At 40.9% G+C, this 17,766-nt stretch overlaps 1 protein-coding gene and 1 long non-coding RNA gene across 2 annotated transcripts; one reads left to right on the top strand and one right to left on the bottom strand.

Annotated features, from left to right (window-relative positions):
* Window positions 1-4,122: 4,122 nt before the first annotated feature.
* Window positions 4,123-6,553, bottom strand: LOC117482190. The gene is made up of 2 exons (XR_004555843.1): window positions 6,518-6,553; window positions 4,123-5,878 (listed from the first exon to the last, which is right to left on the bottom strand). It is a non-coding gene; the product is annotated as an uncharacterized LOC117482190 (long non-coding RNA).
* A 4,501-nt stretch (window positions 6,554-11,054) lies between these two features.
* Window positions 11,055-16,983, top strand: LOC117482343 (tubulin beta-1 chain-like). The gene is made up of 7 exons (XM_034130452.1): window positions 11,055-11,162; window positions 11,369-11,477; window positions 13,935-14,045; window positions 15,259-15,503; window positions 15,598-15,920; window positions 16,269-16,613; window positions 16,718-16,983. The coding sequence occupies exons 1-7, from the start codon at window positions 11,106-11,108 to the stop codon at window positions 16,863-16,865; spliced, it is 1,338 nt and encodes a 445-aa protein (XP_033986343.1). The 5' UTR covers window positions 11,055-11,105; the 3' UTR covers window positions 16,866-16,983.
* The last annotated feature ends 783 nt before the right edge of the window (window positions 16,984-17,766 follow it).

Below are 17,766 nucleotides of genomic sequence, written 5' to 3'. Positions count from 1 at the left end.
TGGTGAAATTGTTACGTAAATGTGTGTGTCATCCGCATAGCTATGGTAACTTATTTTGTTGTTTTTCATTATCTGAGCCAGTGGTAGCATGTAGATGTTAAAGAAGACACCTGGCTGTCCTTGACCACGGATATTGCTGACGGAGACGTTCACTTATAAAGAATGAAGCAATGAACTAAATCAGAGTGCAATACTGTTTGACTTTGTGCCTGAAAGAAGGACGGAGGAGGAGGTACCCAGGCTTAAAAGGTGACCGTACCCCTGAGTGCTGACAGGATGTTTTCAAAAGGGCTGAAGCTACTTATCAATTTTCTGACGGCTGCAAAACATTATCATTTTGTAATCATCAGCGGGCAGTAGAGATAATCTCACTAAAGATCAGTTGGATTGAGATGAAGGTTTCTAAAGTTTTGACACTGTGGAGGGCAACTTGTACATTTGGTCTGTTTTTATTGACTGACCCATTCTTATCTGTGGAAGAGGCATCAGATAAAACACAGATCCATATGTAATGCCGATGAAGGTAACTGCGGCAAAAAGCAGCGCATCAGACCACAGCACCATGCATTCAACAAAAATGTTAAATATAACAGCTGCACAGAAGAAATACAAACCCAAGCAAATAACTTTATTGACCTTTTTATTTTTTTCATTGCTCATCATGGGATGAATTGTGAATTCAGCAACTTGAAAGGATTTTTATTGACATATACATTGATTAAGGACTAATTACACTGATGACTCAGCAAAAGAGAAGCCTCTTGTTGGATTATGCAATCATGCAATTAAAACTAAATACAACAGAGACAAGAACAAGACACATGGATCAATAGCAGATGAGAACTGAAATGGAGACAGGCATTTATTGACAAAGGACTTGAACAACTACAGAATGCTGCATCATGTCTTTTTTGTGCGCACACAATCAGAGTTTTGTAAACTCGCCGTAAATACAAGAATGTGACATAGACTATTTGAGAGTATGGAAACATTTAGATAGTGTGAACCCCCTAACAGAGTGCTTCAAGGAGGGCAGTGCCAAACGGTTCACAATGAAATACCTCGACCCCTCCATTCTCGCAAATTTTAGGCCCATCTCCCAGCTACCTTTTTTATCAAAAGCCCTGGAGCGAGTAGTCTACGCCCAGCTGCAGTCTTTTTTAACCATGCATGGAATCCATGAAAAGTTTCAGTCTGGCTTCAAACCCATGCACAGCACTGAAACAGCCCTTTTAAGAGTTTTTAATGATCTGCTCCTAGCTGCCGACTCAGGTAGCCCAGCTGTCTTGGTGCTGTTAGACCTGACAGCTGCCTTTGACACTGTGGACCATAGCATCCTGTTGTCACGGCTTGAACAGTCCGCTGGCATCACAGGCTCTGCCCTTGCATGGTTCAGGTCCTACCTGACAGACCGTAGCTTCTCGGTACAGCTAGGTGCCTTCTCCTCTGCCAAAGCCCCTCTTACCTGTGGGGTTCCCCAAGGCTCGATTCTGGGCCCCATCCTTTTTCTACTGTTCAATTCTCACAAAACATAATATTCCCTTCCACTGCTACGCCGACGATGTACAGATCTATCTGCCTCTCAAAGCAAATGTCAAACACTCACTACAGCAGTTGATGGACTGCTTAACAGAGATAAAATCCTGGCTGAGCAAAAACGTTCTCAACCTCAACGAGAGCAAGACTGAGGTCATCTTTTTTGGACCCCAACCACCAGCCTCTCCGGTTGATATTCTGGGCTCTCTCAAAAAAAACATCCTCCCCTCGGTCATGAACCTTGGAGTGACCTTCACTAGCACTTTTAAATTCGACAAGCAGGTCAGCACCGTAGTCAAATCCTGCTTTTTTTAAATAAGACTATTGGCCAAAACCAAGTCGTATGTATCTTTTAATGACCTAGAAAGGGTTATTAACGCCTTTGTAACCTCGAGACTGGACTATTGCAACGCTCTGTATGTGGGTATGGACCAGGCCTCAATTAAACGCCTGCAGCTAGTCCAAAACGCAGCTGCACGTTTGCTGACTGGCCACAAAAAGCGTGACCACATCACCCCAATTCTGGCCTCACTACACTGGCTTCCAGTTCGGTTCAGAATTGATTTTAAAATCCTTTTATTTGTTTTTAAAGCACTAAATGGGCTGGCTCCGGCCTATATAGCCGAACTCCTCCAGCCCTACACCCCAGCCAGAGCTTTAAGGTCTGCTGACCAGCTGCTGCTGGTAGTGCCCAAGACCAGGCTTAAAACCTGAGGGCACCGAGCCTTCGCAGCAGCTGGCCCTAGGCTCTGGAACACTCTGCCCCTCCATGTGAGGTCGGCCCAGACCCTAGGGGTTTTTAAATCTACACTAAAAACACACTTCTTCTCTCTGGCTTTCTAGTTAGAGCGGAGCACGACTCCTGACTTTTCCCTGTGTTTTTTTTAAATTTTTATATATATCTGTTCTAATTTATTGTCTTTATTGTGATTGTAGTACTGTGTTTTTATTACATGTACAGCACTTTGGCTTGACCAAAAATCGCTTTTAAATGTGCTTTATAAATAAAACTTGATTTGATTTGATTTGATTTGATACCTCTACAAATATTTGATGGATTGTTATGAAATGAAAGGCACATATCCATGATGCCCAATCAATGCATTATTTTGACTTTGGTGACCCCTTGACCTTTTGACTATCCATCAGGTAGGTAGTCAAAATCTGAAATAGACGTCCATGATTCCCAGAGGATACATCTTTAAAACCTGGTCCACTGAATTGTATTCTATAGCATGGCATTTTTATCTGTGTGAATTGTATAAATAACTGTGAACATGATGCCATGTCGACATGGGGAATTATCTTAAAGCACTGCTGTTGCCTGAAGAGTCTACTTCCACTGAGAGGGAAATTGCCAATATTCTCTGAATTGCTGTGACTTAAAGTCACTTCCAATCCTGGAACATTTAATTTATTGATTTTCAGCGCATGCAATGAAATCATCTTTGAAAGTTAACCACATAGTATGAGTCATAGGCTTTGAAACAAATATGTTACGATAAGATTTGTCGCCAGCCCTTCAACTTTGTCCATTTGAACAGTGACCCCTGTTGGAGGGGACTGTTGAGATGATCAAATAGGACCACAAAACACAGGACTGAAGAAAAGTGGTTCCAGTTTTCCAGCAGTCAGTTCATCTTCCAGTGAGTTTGACAACCTGTGATAAGACTTTAAAGTTGTGTGTGCTCTACTTACATTCCCTTTGGAGGATGTGTGTGTGTGTGTGTGTGTGTGTGTGTGTGTGTGTGTGTGTGTGTGTGTGTGTGTGTGTGTGTGTGTGTGTGTGTGTGTGTGTGTGTGTGTGTGTGTGTGTGTGTGTGTGTGTGTGTGTGTGTGTGTGTGTGTGTGTGTGTGTGTGTGTGTTTATGTTTATTTTAATTAAACATCATGGCTCACTTGTGTAGGAGAAATGTGAACATATGTTTATAGCTGTTGTTTGTATTGTTCTCTTGTTTCTTATGAGTGGAATTAGTTTATAGGCACATGGCTTCATTTTTTTATCGTTTCCCTTTTTAATTTGTAACGTTATTCCCTTTGGTTTTGGTTTTTATACTCTTAAGCTGCTGTAACAAGTATGTTTGACCGTGGGGGAATAATTCAAACTCGTATTTTATCCTACATTACTTGATCTATTTCAATTGAATCTCATCCGAAGGACACTGAGCTGGGACGTCTGATAAAAGTCCTCTACAAAGTAGCAACATACAGTTGAATAACATTGTGCTGCTTTCTCAGATAGAATATCTATGGATGATTCACAGTGATCTATATGAATCACATCCAGCATAGGAAAATATTATTTATCAACCTGAACATGCACCACTTTACCAGGAACTTTTATTCTCAGAACGTCTTTGTTTTTTTCTTCTTAAAACTGTTCATGGTTTATGAACCAACACCTCCACCAAGTGGCTTTACAGTGAACTGCATGTGGGATATAAAAACTGTACATAATGTGTTTTTGGTCATGAATAGCATCTTTTCAGTCAAATTAATTATACACTTGTTCAATACAAGTCACTACAGCATTTCAAACTGAACTGTGAATAAATGCAATGGAAAAAAAGAACCACATCACAAAACTTAGAGCTTTACATTTTTATAAGACTTATAAAAAAAGAAAAAACATAACACATTAATAACCAAGGCATGTCATACATTGTGTTTTTTCTTTGTTTCTCTGAGGATTATTTACAAACAGGCTTATTTACATATAGCAATAACTCAGAAATGAAAAAGCTACATCGTCTAGCACGAACAACCAGTTAGCATAATGATAATATATTTGTTATGTACAATGTAACTGGCAAGGCTAGAGCAAGAAAGAACATAAACAAGTCTGCAAAAGGTTTAAATAACTTCAAGTATCTGTCATCTATTTCATGGAGGTTTTAGTCCGATGGGAAGCAGATTTTAAGCGACACCGAAGATAAACCAAAAATGTGGTGGAGCTGCAAACCGTGTAGTGTTGCTGGGACAGGACAGGTGGAGCTATAACCGATGGAAAGGACATCACAGACAATGCAATAAACGTGGAGACAGAACAATCACGTCTGTGATAAATGCCCACTTATTAATAAACTTCTAACACAACCATGGGAAATCTCCTCTCTACATATAAAGTGATATCCAGCTTATTGGCCTATAGCACCTTTTTTACTGCTTTGAATAACAAATGTGCAACAGGCAGAAAAAAGACAAAACAAAAGGAAACAACTGTTCCTCTGGGGAAAATGAGTCGAACGCAACAGGTTTCCAAACAGTCCTCATGTTCCTGGACTTTGTATTTGAACAAAACATCTTAGGTATCCAAAAGTAACTTCACAACATTCTGCGGCCTTTTAATTGTCTCTCTAATGAAACTCTGCGTTCCACTTTAAATTTAAACTTCATAAAAACTGCAATACAGCAACTCATTCCTCCACAAGTACCTTACATGTAAATGATGGTCCAAATATAATAAAACCATTGTCAGAACTACAGTCAGTTGTATAAGAAGATCTGGTTAGTCTTAGCAGTAGTATTGCCTACTCTAGTTATATAGTCACTATTAAGAAACATGTGGCCCCAGCACGGGCCATTTGTCCTATTAACGTCTCCAAGCGCATGGAACACTAATGCTACTTCACGACGTTCAGCAACACTGTGAGGCTCCACTGCCTCCTTTGATTACATTTCATTTTAGTGTATGCGTTTTGGAAGGAGATAAAGAAATTGTCCATGTACAACAAATCACGAGCAAGTGTCATGGTCTCTGAAGTCCCCCAACGCAAGTCTCAAACGGGACCCGTCACAGTGCTCCGCTTTTGACAAGTCCCTCAAACGAGGAGCATTGTGAAGACTCTAGTGTCATCTTTTTAAGACCTTAAAGTAGAGCAGCAAAAAAAGTGAATTCAGATTTCTGTTCTTGTGTGGCTCAAATAAAAAAACGCCATCATGTGTCAAATGAAAAAGCCGTGTCAGAACCAAACCGGGCTACGAGAAGTGAAACTTTTAGGACCGTCCTCTCAAGACTAGTGCATTTCCTGGGGAGCAGGGTACCATTTGAGAATCTGCTCTGATGCCTCCCCGAACCCTCTCTCCTCTCAGCAGACAATGAGGGCCAGGGGCTCGATTTCCCGACGCTGGTTTTTCTTCAGCAGCTGAATGCGATTGTGGCAGTAGAACTTGATGGCCCTCCAGTCGCGGTGGTTGCTGACCAGCAGGGGGCACTGCTGCAGGCAGCGCTCGCAGTCAGCCTTCGCGGGGACCCGGAGATCCGTGATGTTCTGGGTGAGGTGCTCCTCGACCGCAGCCCGCTCCGCCTCTGACCAGGGACGCTTCAGGACGCCTCGCTTTCCTACACAGGAGAGATGAGAGGAAACTTGAACATGTGTGTCAACAGCTTCTGTCATTTTACACGATGCAAGTGATACCTCTCATTGACCCCCACCACTGCTCACAACCTACATATATATATATATATATATATATATAACTTTAAGATCTGCTTTTTAGATTCCTGCATAGTTTCCTAATACACATTATCATCAGTCTTTTTTTACAGAGACACCTCACAGTGTTTTATGACTTGCATACCATGGCCACTTGACCTTGAGTTCAGATGTTTCGTAGATTTGGTTTAACTAGATCAACCAGCTCACCATTTAAAGTGAATTTAACTACTATACGCTATAGTTGTATTTATGAGCATTGTTATAGTATAATATGTCATTTAAAAAGTCATAGAGTCAAAAGTCAAAGTATAGTGTGTCATAAAAACTATATTTGTATTACTTTTTTCCACACACAAATATATTATTCTATTCTTTTCCACTTTTTTCAACATTATAATTTGTATTGAGTCTATTTTGGGGTTATTTGGACATAAATGCAGTGTACATTTAAATATCACATGTACTTTATATTTATTTACATTCCTTTGTTTTTGGTAAATCATTATTTGGCAACTACACCTATTATTAAAACCTTAACAAACCTGATTTGGGCTGTCCTGAGTCCCGGCTGTGGTGTGCCCGTTCTCGCAACTATATTTTAGCCAGCGTGGATCACAATATGTGAATATATTAACTCCAAACGCATCTGCTGCTGCTTGAATTTCTAATTCTGTTGCCCAACTGCCAACCTCACGCATTTTGGATGTGCTGAGGTATTCTGACATGGAGGAGGTCAAAATACGCTCATAAGGCACAGCATTGCTCTGCATTTGATGAACCACTGCATGCCTAATTATTGTGTGATGGCTTTGTGTACCACACACAGCTTGACTCACTGCTCTAAAGAAACAGTTTCCGTCACCCTCTATTTTTTCATTGAGACATGGAGCCCCTATCAAACCAATTTGTGTAGACACAACATCTACTTTTTCTGACTGCACATGTAACTGCTCACAAAGAGCTTGTGCAAGTTGATGACTAAGAGGATTAAACTGCAGTCGTCCACTTGTTACTTCTTTGACAAAAGCAACGTCTGAATTAACTGCGGTAACATCACTCTTTTTAAATTTTTTGCAAGCAGAAGATCCCTTACGAGTCTTACGCTTTGCACCCATCTGAATGTTGGTGCAGCCAAGTGTGGACTGAATAGTTGAACTACAACCCAAATCAGTCTCTGTCGTTTTGGGAGTCACTCTTGGACCCAAAGACAGATTACTGCTTTCAATTGGGCCTATTTGAGTGACTCGAACACCAGCGATCTCAAAATGTTTTTGAGACTCAGAAGATCCCTTTGGAATGTTATGCTTTGCACCCATCTGAATGTTGGTGGACTGAATAGCTGAACTACAACCCAAATCAGTCTCTGTCGTTTTGGGAGTCACTCTTGGACCCAAAGACAGATTACTGCTTTCAATTGGGCCTATGTGAGTGACTCGGACACCAGCGATCTCAAACTGTTTTTGAGACTTCTTGAGGAACGCTGCAAATGTCCATATGTATTCAAACACGTGTTCAAGGCCTCTGAAATACAGAACAACACTACGCCCCTCGCCATCGCTCTAACATTTGTAGGAGCAAAAACGCTTTGATGGAAAGGCTTCAGTAAAAATGGATTGTTAAAAGTCATTGCTTGGTGTTTTTAGTTGGTGGAATTTGAGAACTGTAACAGTATTTTTAATTTGTAGAATTGTCCGCAGGATTGCAGTTTTTGTTTTGTTTTATTTTGCCAGTCTTTTACTGAAGCATGTTACTGGGATCTGACCTGTTCTTTATCCTCCTCAGAACGTCAGATTTTGTATAAATTCACTACGGCACTAAACTAATTGATATGTTTGTGTGTTTCCACTGGGTACTCCTTAGACATCCGACATTGTGTCTCACCGAAAGACAGCAGCACTGAGAGGCCTGCCCATTTTTGTCCGATATGACACAACCAAGTTTCTTCTGGAGTGTTTGGTAAGTAATACTAACTGTAGGAAATAAACTTACATAATACAATTAATATTGCTTAATGTAGCTTAAACATGTTATGACCTCATAGCTTATGCTAATCATTTTATGCACAATACACTTTGTGTAAGATTTAATTTTGAGCCCAGAGATGCCGTGCTGTTGAGTTGCAATTATAACTTCCACAAGCTGAATGGTAAGACTCAGTAGATTGGTGCTAAAGTTAGAATCAGTGGATATGTATTTTGTTGTTTAGTTTTCCATAGCACTCATTCATGCATATTTTACTTTTCCTCAGGACACTGACCATGAAGAACGATTGCTCAGAGGTGTGTCTGTGGCCATCCTCACCGTCATTGAAGATGATGATGCCGCCATATCGCCAAATGTGCGAGACGTGGCTGTTGTGTTGGAAGGGACCATTGTACTGCATGACCTACCAGACCTCTCTACTGCCTTTGCATACCTCTTTGGCCTACTTTATGCAATGAACATGGATTTTCCAAAGGAGATGAGGTATACCTTTGAAGCCATTCAGACTATCTTTTAAGAGCTTGGCTCTCGACGCTCGCAGCGCATAAGGTCTCGGAAAACAAAGCTTTTGCTGTGAATGTTAATGGGGAAGCCAGACATGACTTTAACCTATGTTTCGCCTGTTCTAGTGCATTGTGGTTAGTGCTCATGTAAAACCTCACAGCATTCATTTCATTTTAAGCATATAAGTTCTCTTCTGAAATAGAGAATCAAAGAATGTGTGGATGTGTAAGTTGCCAGTTCAAAAGAGGGGCATATCCAGTATTTCTACTGTTCAAGTTCATTGTTAGTGATCAGGTAAAACTTCAATGTATGTACTTGCACATGCAGTCATTTTAAGCATGAAGTCCCATTTGCCTGTGAAATTGAAATGTGTGGAATTGTGAGTTGCCAGTTGACAAGAGGCACTGGATTGTAATTGTTATATTTGTTTATTCTTAAATTCTTTGATTGTGATGTGCTGAAGAGGCTGAGGCCTGATTTATCACAATGATGCCAGGTGTGTGAATCCTATTTTGACCTGATGGATAAAAGCAGAAGCAGAAACCATCCTCAGAATCTGTGTTCAAAGGCCATCATCATTTTCTGTTTAAAGCAGCTTTGCTAGATGTTTATTATGTCAAGAAATGTCCTTAACTTGTGTTATGTTGCAAAACGTGCATTTTTTCAAATCCATATATTCAGCATGTGAAGAATGCATGTTATCAACGTCTAGCAAAGCTGCTTTAAACAGAACATGATGATGGCATGGGGTCTGCGAGACAGCGAGACACAGAGGAACTCAGCCTGAGCACACACACACACAGCTGGGCTGGGCGAGTCGGCTGACAGCTTCCATACAGCGCTGCATTGCCTGGCAGCATAGACAGGTCTTTTCTGTGTTAGAGTTTTACTCGCTACAGGGTGTACTTTGAGGGTTTGTGACTCTGCAGACCGTTTACATGCAGAAAAACCTACATAACACACAAGGGGATGGGTAATAACCAGAAAAGCATATGATAAGACCTTTAAAAGAGAGAATGTTTTGTGTGCTAAAGTGGACAAAAAATGTTCAAAATGTTCATATAATTGAATTAAATCGTAATAATCAACTGAATAAATAATGGCTCTTTTTTTGTTAGTTCATTTTCAATGTCTGACATCAATGTTGATTGAAATCTTCAGCGTGACAATATCTCAATGTTGATTCAAAGACTTTTTGCTATCTGATAATAACATTGTTTCAATGTATAATGCAACGCATAATATAGTTGAATCAATGTTGTTGCAATTCTACATTCTTTCAATGTTGATCATATCGTAATTGAATCAAGGTTGATTCATTGTTGAGATTGATTGAAAATTCAATGTTCTTTCAATGCTGATCATAGCGAGCACTTTCCATGTTATTTTCAATGTCTGACATCAATGTTGATCACAATCTTCAGCGTGACAATATCTCAATGTTGATTCAATGACTTTTTGCTATCTGGGAAGGCACTGTACATCCTCACTCCCCATTGCTCCCCGGGCGCTGTACAATAGCTGCCCACTGCTCCTACTAGGATGGGTTTAAATGCAGAGGCCAAATTTCACTGTGTGCTTGTGTGACCATAAAAGAGGGTTTCATCCCTCCAATTATATTCTACAGAATTGGAAAACATAATACAAAACCTTGTTAGTGATGGTGATGGTGTGGTAAAGTACATACATACATTACCTGCACTATTTGTCTGTTGTTGTAATAAAGTAAATTACAAATGTGCAAATAAAGGATTCTTATATTTTGGCTATTCTTCTGGCTTTGAATTGAGTGGAAGAAGTCCAGACAAGGAAGGTATTGATAGGCTCTGACTCCAGCAGTGCATTGGAAAGCATTAAACATAGGCCTTCAGAAACAAGACAAGACATAGTACCGGAAATAGCACAAACACTTCAACAAATTTGAAGGGCAGGAGCGGTCACCTATTTCATCTGGATTCCTGCACACATTGGGGTGGAGGGAAATGATCTGGTATATGCAAAGTTGGAGACAAAGAGACAAATTAGTATGAGTATATTATATTATATTATATATATATTATATTATATATTATATTGCAAGGCTAAGATCACAAGCATCATGAAATCCCAAATGAAAAAGAAATGGCAGGATGAGTCAGTGTAATAGAGGAGTTGTTATAATGTTAGTTGGAGAAACAAGAGAAGTCAACACAATAACGTGTGGCAAATGTGAATATTGTAGCAAGCTAGCAATGACAAAACAATTGCTGAATTTTTTTGCAATTTCTAAGAACTGAAGCAAGTACTGAACAGAAACCACACAGAATTAAATATATTTTGCGACGGAGTTCAGGGGATGTGGCGTACAGGGCAGTATTTAGGTTTTACAAACGGACAAGGATTATAACGTAGGATTTGAGGTTTTACAGTGCTCATCTACACTCTATTCCAGAAAGTGGCGGGACAAATTGTATGCAAACCGCCCCCTTAAGATTTTTTTGACCAATGAGATGTCTGCTGAGGCTGAGTGACATGAATTTGGACCAATCCTGTTAATCGGGTAACGGTTGATAGCACTCCCATCTTCTCTGGTTAGTGCGTAGCTGCATCAGTACAGATTCAAACCTTTGAATCGGTCGGTTGGAACATTTGAATTCAACCAAAATGAGGGAAATCGTGCATCTGCAGGCAGGCCAATGTGGAAATCAAATTGGAGCTAAGGTAAGAGAGTAGTTTAGATTTACATTTGAATTCTTAACTCATTCATTAAGTGCGTGGATGTTAATGTTCGTTTGGGCGGGTTGATTAGCCTACTTAGCAGCAATGCTAATGAAAGCTACCTACGGGTTCAACCTGTTCGAATCGTTAAGCTAAGTCATGCTAGTTTGCAGGTAATTTGACCGTTGTTGTGTTTTATTCTCTTCTAGTTTTGGGAAGTCATAAGCGAAGAACATGGCATCGACCCGACCGGCTCATACCAGGGGGACAGCGACCTGCAGCTGGATCGCATCAACGTCTATTACAATGAGGCTTCAGGTTAGCTTTGCTTTAGCTCCTAGCTATGTTGCTAGCGCCGCCGTTTCTAGGATACGGCAACAAGTCAACAAAACGTCAAGATAATAATACTTTCCAAAACAACAATACAGCTTTAACTTATTATAATATTCTGTCGACATATATTATCCAGTCACTTCGGTTATTTTGTATTATTTATTATATATTAGGTGTAACAAGGGGTTAAATTGAGCGGAGGCTGAGCCCCAAATAGGGCGATGCTCTGACGTCATCACCCCCGTACCGTTGTCAGAAGATATCAGAAAAAGATATGTCAAAACGTTTCTCGTTCTTAACTATACTATATTTAGGGTCGATATGTGTTGACTTTATTTTAAAATCGGCCTTGGTGAACGTGTGTCTCTGCGTTGGTGCTGCAGCACCGCCCAGACTCCGCTGCGGGCGGGTGGTGCAAAGGCTCTGCGCCAAACCACCCCGCCCGTCTTGGTAACACGGAGCCCGTTTCTTACACCATGCTATATGCAGGGGTGCACATAACTTTTTTAGTGAGTTACTCAGATGAGTACCAAGAGACAGCGTTTGGTACTCACCCCACACGAAGCGTGGTCCTCCTCAGTGTCTCCTTCACTGTCCTCAATTTACACTTCTTGCATGCTAGATGATGAAGATGCACCTCCCTGTCTCTTTTTAAGCCTCCGATTTGCTTTCTCCAAAACTTGTTGCCAAAACTGTGAAGTCCTTGCATTTCCTTAGGCCAAGTTGAAGGATCAAATACTAAGAAATTATCACATGACTTGAAGTCATATCTGATTTCAAATGTGGGAAGTAACAAAGCACACTTATTTACTCAAGTACAATTTTGAGATACTTGTAGTTGAATTGAGTATTTCTATTTTATGCTACTTTGTACTTCTACTTTTACTCCACTACATGTATTTAATACCTTTAGTTACTTTACAGATGTGGATGAATGATGTGAAATCTAATCAAGTGTTAAATCAGACTTTAGTTCCACCTGGAGTAAATTCACAAGCTACCCTGCAGTATACAAAGTCATTCAAACTAGCTGCTCCTTTACCAGCTTTGAGAACACTTTCATGATCAATCATTATAAAACATATCATATTATTCTGAAATGGACCAATCTGCACAATGAATACTTTTACTGTCGCTACTTTCACTATATTTTGATAATACTTTTCTAATTTTACTTGAGTAACATTTTGAATGCAGGACTTTTACTGTAACTGAGTATTCCTACACAAGATCTGAGTACTTCTTCCACCTCTGTCTGATTTCAAACTCTTCCATAACACCCTGAGTAAGTTTGCAGCTGTGTGTTTCACTCCACTTTGGTGTAAATAAAACTGCAGCAGCTTGACCACAGAGCGTGAACGTTGTGATCAGATGATTTTGCGCAGTTCTCCAGTGTGTGCGCGGGGCACAGAATGTGCACAGGGGAGTCTCCCACCGCAGCCAGTTGGCGGACTTTTGGCACAATTCTGTTGTTTATACCGACGTTAACCCTGTCTGTGCACACGGCGACCAACTCTGTCGTCCAGTGATCTAAGCCTGTGCCTCCTGGAAAGCTTCACAGGTCCGTCGGTTATGTCCTGCGCGGCTCACCCAGCTCCAGTTCAATCAGTCATAGAAAGATTTTTTGCAGGGAGCGAAACGGCAACGTAGCTGCTTAATGTCTTTGGGTTTTTTGACATGCCTAGTAGTTTACTCCATTGAGTGTTGACAAGAAACACGTGTAGACGAAATATGTGTTTTGTTTTGATGTTTTGAGGTACGCAAAGGCGCGTAGTGACACAAGTGACGTTACGCAATTCAGATTTGTGCCGCGCATGCGTACCTGCGTACCAGTTATGTGCACCCCTGGCTATATGTATGCCTGTGCTTAAAGCTGAGTTATGATCAGTCATAACACCGAATGTGGTTATGATCAAATTGTGTATCGTGAGATTTACAGCATACTGTAAATGCTGAGATTTTCGAACAAATATTTTTAAGCTACGCCGACCAATACAAAGCACGTACACATTTTTGTGTATATATTAATAATTTAAGATGTATATTAATTCAAGTTTAATGTCACTATTAGAAAGACGGTCCTATTTGTAATACTTTTTTGTCTCATTTGGTGGCATCAATGTGCGCATTTGATACAGTAGCAGATTATGTGATGTGCGACCACGCCCGCACCTCGACACAGAGCCCCCCATAGACAATCCCAATTTAACCCCTGGCTAACCTTGTGCTGTAAGGAGACTGGACTGTATTAATGCCAGACAAACTATTATAAAATATAATTGAGCGTACAATATGCTTTTTACTGTGTTTGGTCATACTTTAAGAAAGCAAAGTCTTTGATGAAAAAAGATTAACATGGTTTTGCTTGAATAATTATAATGCAGCTATTAAGAAAAAAAAATGCTTAATATAAATAATGTCGTCTTGTGTTTGAATCACCAGGTGGGAAGTATGTCCCCCGGGCCGTGCTGGTGGACTTGGAGCCCGGCACGATGGACTCGGTGAGGTCCGGTCCCTTCGGCCAGATCTTTAGACCAGACAACTTTGTCTTTGGTGAGAATATGAAAATGTCTTGTGTTTTAACTTGGGTTATTGAAGTTGCCATACTGTGATTAAGCAACTGGATTAGGGCTGAACAATATATTCCAAAAAATAATTTGTCGTCTTGTGCGATATACACATTGTGAAAGGCTGAATTATTGCATTTAAGTATTTTTGAATGAGTTCACAGACTTTGAACATAAAACTGCATTACTGCAACTATCATTATTTTTTTATTGCTGCTTAATTTTTTAACTTACATTTATTAGTTTTACATAAAGCCATGCCATCGTATGTTTTCCGCATATTGTGCAGCCCTGATCTACAGTCACTCTTCACTAGGGATTGGTATCGTTAGGATTTTATCGATACCAATACTAGTTATCGATACCGGTATTTTTCGATACTTTTCAATAATTTGGTGCTCAAAATTATAGACATGATTACAAGATGTGAAGATTAAACAACAGTCATTTTATTGACATTTTTATTTATTTAATGTAACTTTTTTTCAATGTCATACCAAGCAGGTATGAGTGTTTGACAGTGTGTCTCTGGAAGGGGGGTGGTAATTAGGGGCAGTTCATAAATCCATGTATACATGACCATTATTCAGTTAAAACGAGACGCTGCGTGCGCACCTCCTAAACCGGAAGCTTTTGCCAGTTATGTGCTAAAGCAGCCGTTAGCCCGTTTTGCTAAGTGTTGATTTAGACTCTTGGTGTTGGAATTCTGTTCCGTGTAGGTAAAATGGTTAATATCGTCTGTGAGCTGAGTTTCTTACCGTTAAGTGCATCATTAATAGGTTGTTAAATGTTAAGAAGCCTTGAGACGCTGTTTCTTGCAAGATGTTGCGTCTGACCCCGGGAGTCTCACAATAATAAGAGCGCTGTTAGGAGAGATGACGAGTGGCATTCACAGTGGCCAATCAGAGTGATAATCAAACCGGATCCGTCACACGGGATGAGGGTTCCGAACCAACCAGAATTGTTTAAACTAAGGAAGTAGCGTAATTCATATACCGATAGCAGCACCATTTGTCCAGTGGCTTAACGGTATGCCAATACCGTCCAATCAGGTACCGGTACTGACTTAGTACTGGTTCGCGATACCCATCCCTACTCTTCACTCTTTAACATTTGACCAATGAAATCCTATTTAATGTAGACCCAGGATGTGCTGATGTCACAGCTTTGATAGAGTTGTGTGTTTGCATGTGACACAGGCCAGAGCGGAGCTGGTAATAACTGGGCTAAGGGTCACTACACTGAGGGAGCCGAGCTGGTGGACTCGGTCATGGATGTGGTGAGGAAGGAGGCGGAGAGCTGCGACTGCCTGCAGGGCTTCCAGCTCACACACTCCCTGGGTGGAGGAACCGGCTCGGGCATGGGCACGCTGCTCATCAGCAAAATCCGAGAGGAGTATCCAGACCGCATCATGAACACTTTCAGCGTGGTGCCTTCCCCCAAGGTGCTTATAATACACCAAAATACTACAACATTAACTATGTTTCTTGTCTTATTTCTTGCCTTAATGTAAATCCTTCTCCCTCCCCCGACCTCAGGTTTCAGACACAGTTGTGGAGCCATACAACGCCACCCTCTCCGTCCACCAGCTGGTGGAGAACACAGATGAGACCTTCTGCATTGATAATGAGGCGCTGTATGACATCTGCTTCCGCACACTGAAGCTCACCACCCCCACCTACGGAGACCTCAACCACCTCGTCTCAGCCACCATGAGCGGTGTCACCACCTGTCTGCGCTTCCCCGGCCAGCTCAATGCTGATTTGAGGAAACTGGCTGTCAACATGGTGCCCTTCCCCAGGCTGCACTTCTTCATGCCCGGCTTCGCCCCATTGACCAGCCGTGGTAGCCAGCAGTACAGGTAGATATATATACAAAAGCATTAAGAATTGTAATTTTTCTAGAGAACATAAAATGAATGTAAAGCAGGTTTGGCCTCAATATCCTTCCGTACTTCCATTGTTGATTTCTAACAATAATTGCCTCGCCTTGAAAAGGCAAACAAAGGGAAAAATTGGAACAAGCTAAATGTATTGCGCTCTTACCAGTTTGTCATGAATTACAGCACCACACGTTTTTTTTTTTTACCCCCCCCCCCCCAAATACATGTAAATGTGATTAAGACGATTATATATATTTTTCACTTAAAACAACACATTAACAAATGCATTTTGAAATAAATCTTTATCGGATGGTGTGTCCTCCCCAGGGCTCTGACGGTTCCTGAGCTCACCCAGCAGATGTTCGACTCCAAGAACATGATGGCAGCCTGTGACCCACGCCACGGCCGCTACCTCACGGTCGCCGCCATCTTCAGAGGCCGCATGTCCATGAAGGAAGTAGACGAGCAGATGTTGAATGTGCAGAACAAAAACAGCAGCTACTTCGTAGAATGGATCCCAAACAACGTGAAGACTGCCGTCTGCGACATCCCTCCCCGTGGCCTCAAGATGGCCGCCACCTTCATCGGCAACAGCACGGCCATTCAGGAGCTGTTCAAGCGCATCTCAGAGCAGTTCACCGCCATGTTCCGCCGCAAGGCCTTCCTCCACTGGTGAGTGATAGAGGGTTTACGTATTTCAAGATGAATCGTTTGGACAAATAAATGTCAGGAAAGATTGAAAGTTATATGTAGTGAGTAATATTTCCTTGTTTCAGGTACACCGGCGAGGGCATGGATGAGATGGAGTTCACAGAGGCTGAGAGCAACATGAACGACCTGGTGTCTGAGTACCAGCAGTACCAGGACGCCACCGCTGAGGAGGAGGGCGAGTTTGAGGATGAAGGCGAAGAGGACCTGGCCTAGACGCCCACCCCAACGTTTTCTCCCCATATGCAACAGTTAGTTAGGGCGTGGTCAACATTCTTCAAAAGCATCATTGTAGAATTATTTACAATTTGCTTATTTATTCAATAAAACAACAGTTTTAAAGGATGGCACAGTAGTTCCTCTGAATGTCGCATAATGATAACAGTTCTTGTCCCGCCTTGTTCTTAAATGTCTGTTGTGTTCTTACACGTTCTGTTCTTCTTTCCTGCTTTCGATATCAATGTTCTTATCTTGTGTCTTTTGTTCACTCTTTTTTTCAAGTTGCAAGGTTCATTTGTTATGAAACAGAACAGTGACCAGTTAAAGGCACTGAATTTGACAAATCCTGTTTTTGATATGAAGCTTAATTGTTTTGAAGGAACTGTTCACTGTTACAATGCGTGTACTGGGATGTTATAACATCAAATGTGAAGATAGATTTTAATAAAAGAGTTATGATTTGGTGCTACATCGTGTTGTTCCTGAACTGAACTATGACCAAATTATTTAGTGCTTTCATTTATTAGCTTGAGTTAAACGGTATGTAAGCACATTTCTGTCACTGAAAAAATATATGTATATAAGAACAATCCCAAAATAATGACATGGGATATAAAAATAGTAAGAAAGTATATTTTTGTTCTGAAGTCAGCCATTTTGGCTTCATGCCCACTGAACAACTGTCATAGGATTAAAAGAGGTGTACAATACAATAGACAAAATGGCGCTTGAGCCGGATAGAAGATATTGGGTTATTATATCTGTCAGAATGTTTTATCGTGGTGTCTGTTGCTGAATACCAACTGCTATCCCTAGCTAACGTTGAGCTAGTGATTTGCTGCTGCAATTATTCAAGCCCTCCGACGACGCATCAAAAGATCATTCCACAAATGTCCAT

This window comes from Trematomus bernacchii, unplaced genomic scaffold (genome assembly GCF_902827165.1).
Source record: "Trematomus bernacchii unplaced genomic scaffold, fTreBer1.1, whole genome shotgun sequence".
Lineage (NCBI taxonomy): Eukaryota > Metazoa > Chordata > Actinopteri > Perciformes > Nototheniidae > Trematomus > Trematomus bernacchii.
This window is presented reverse-complemented; position numbering and strand designations above follow the sequence as displayed.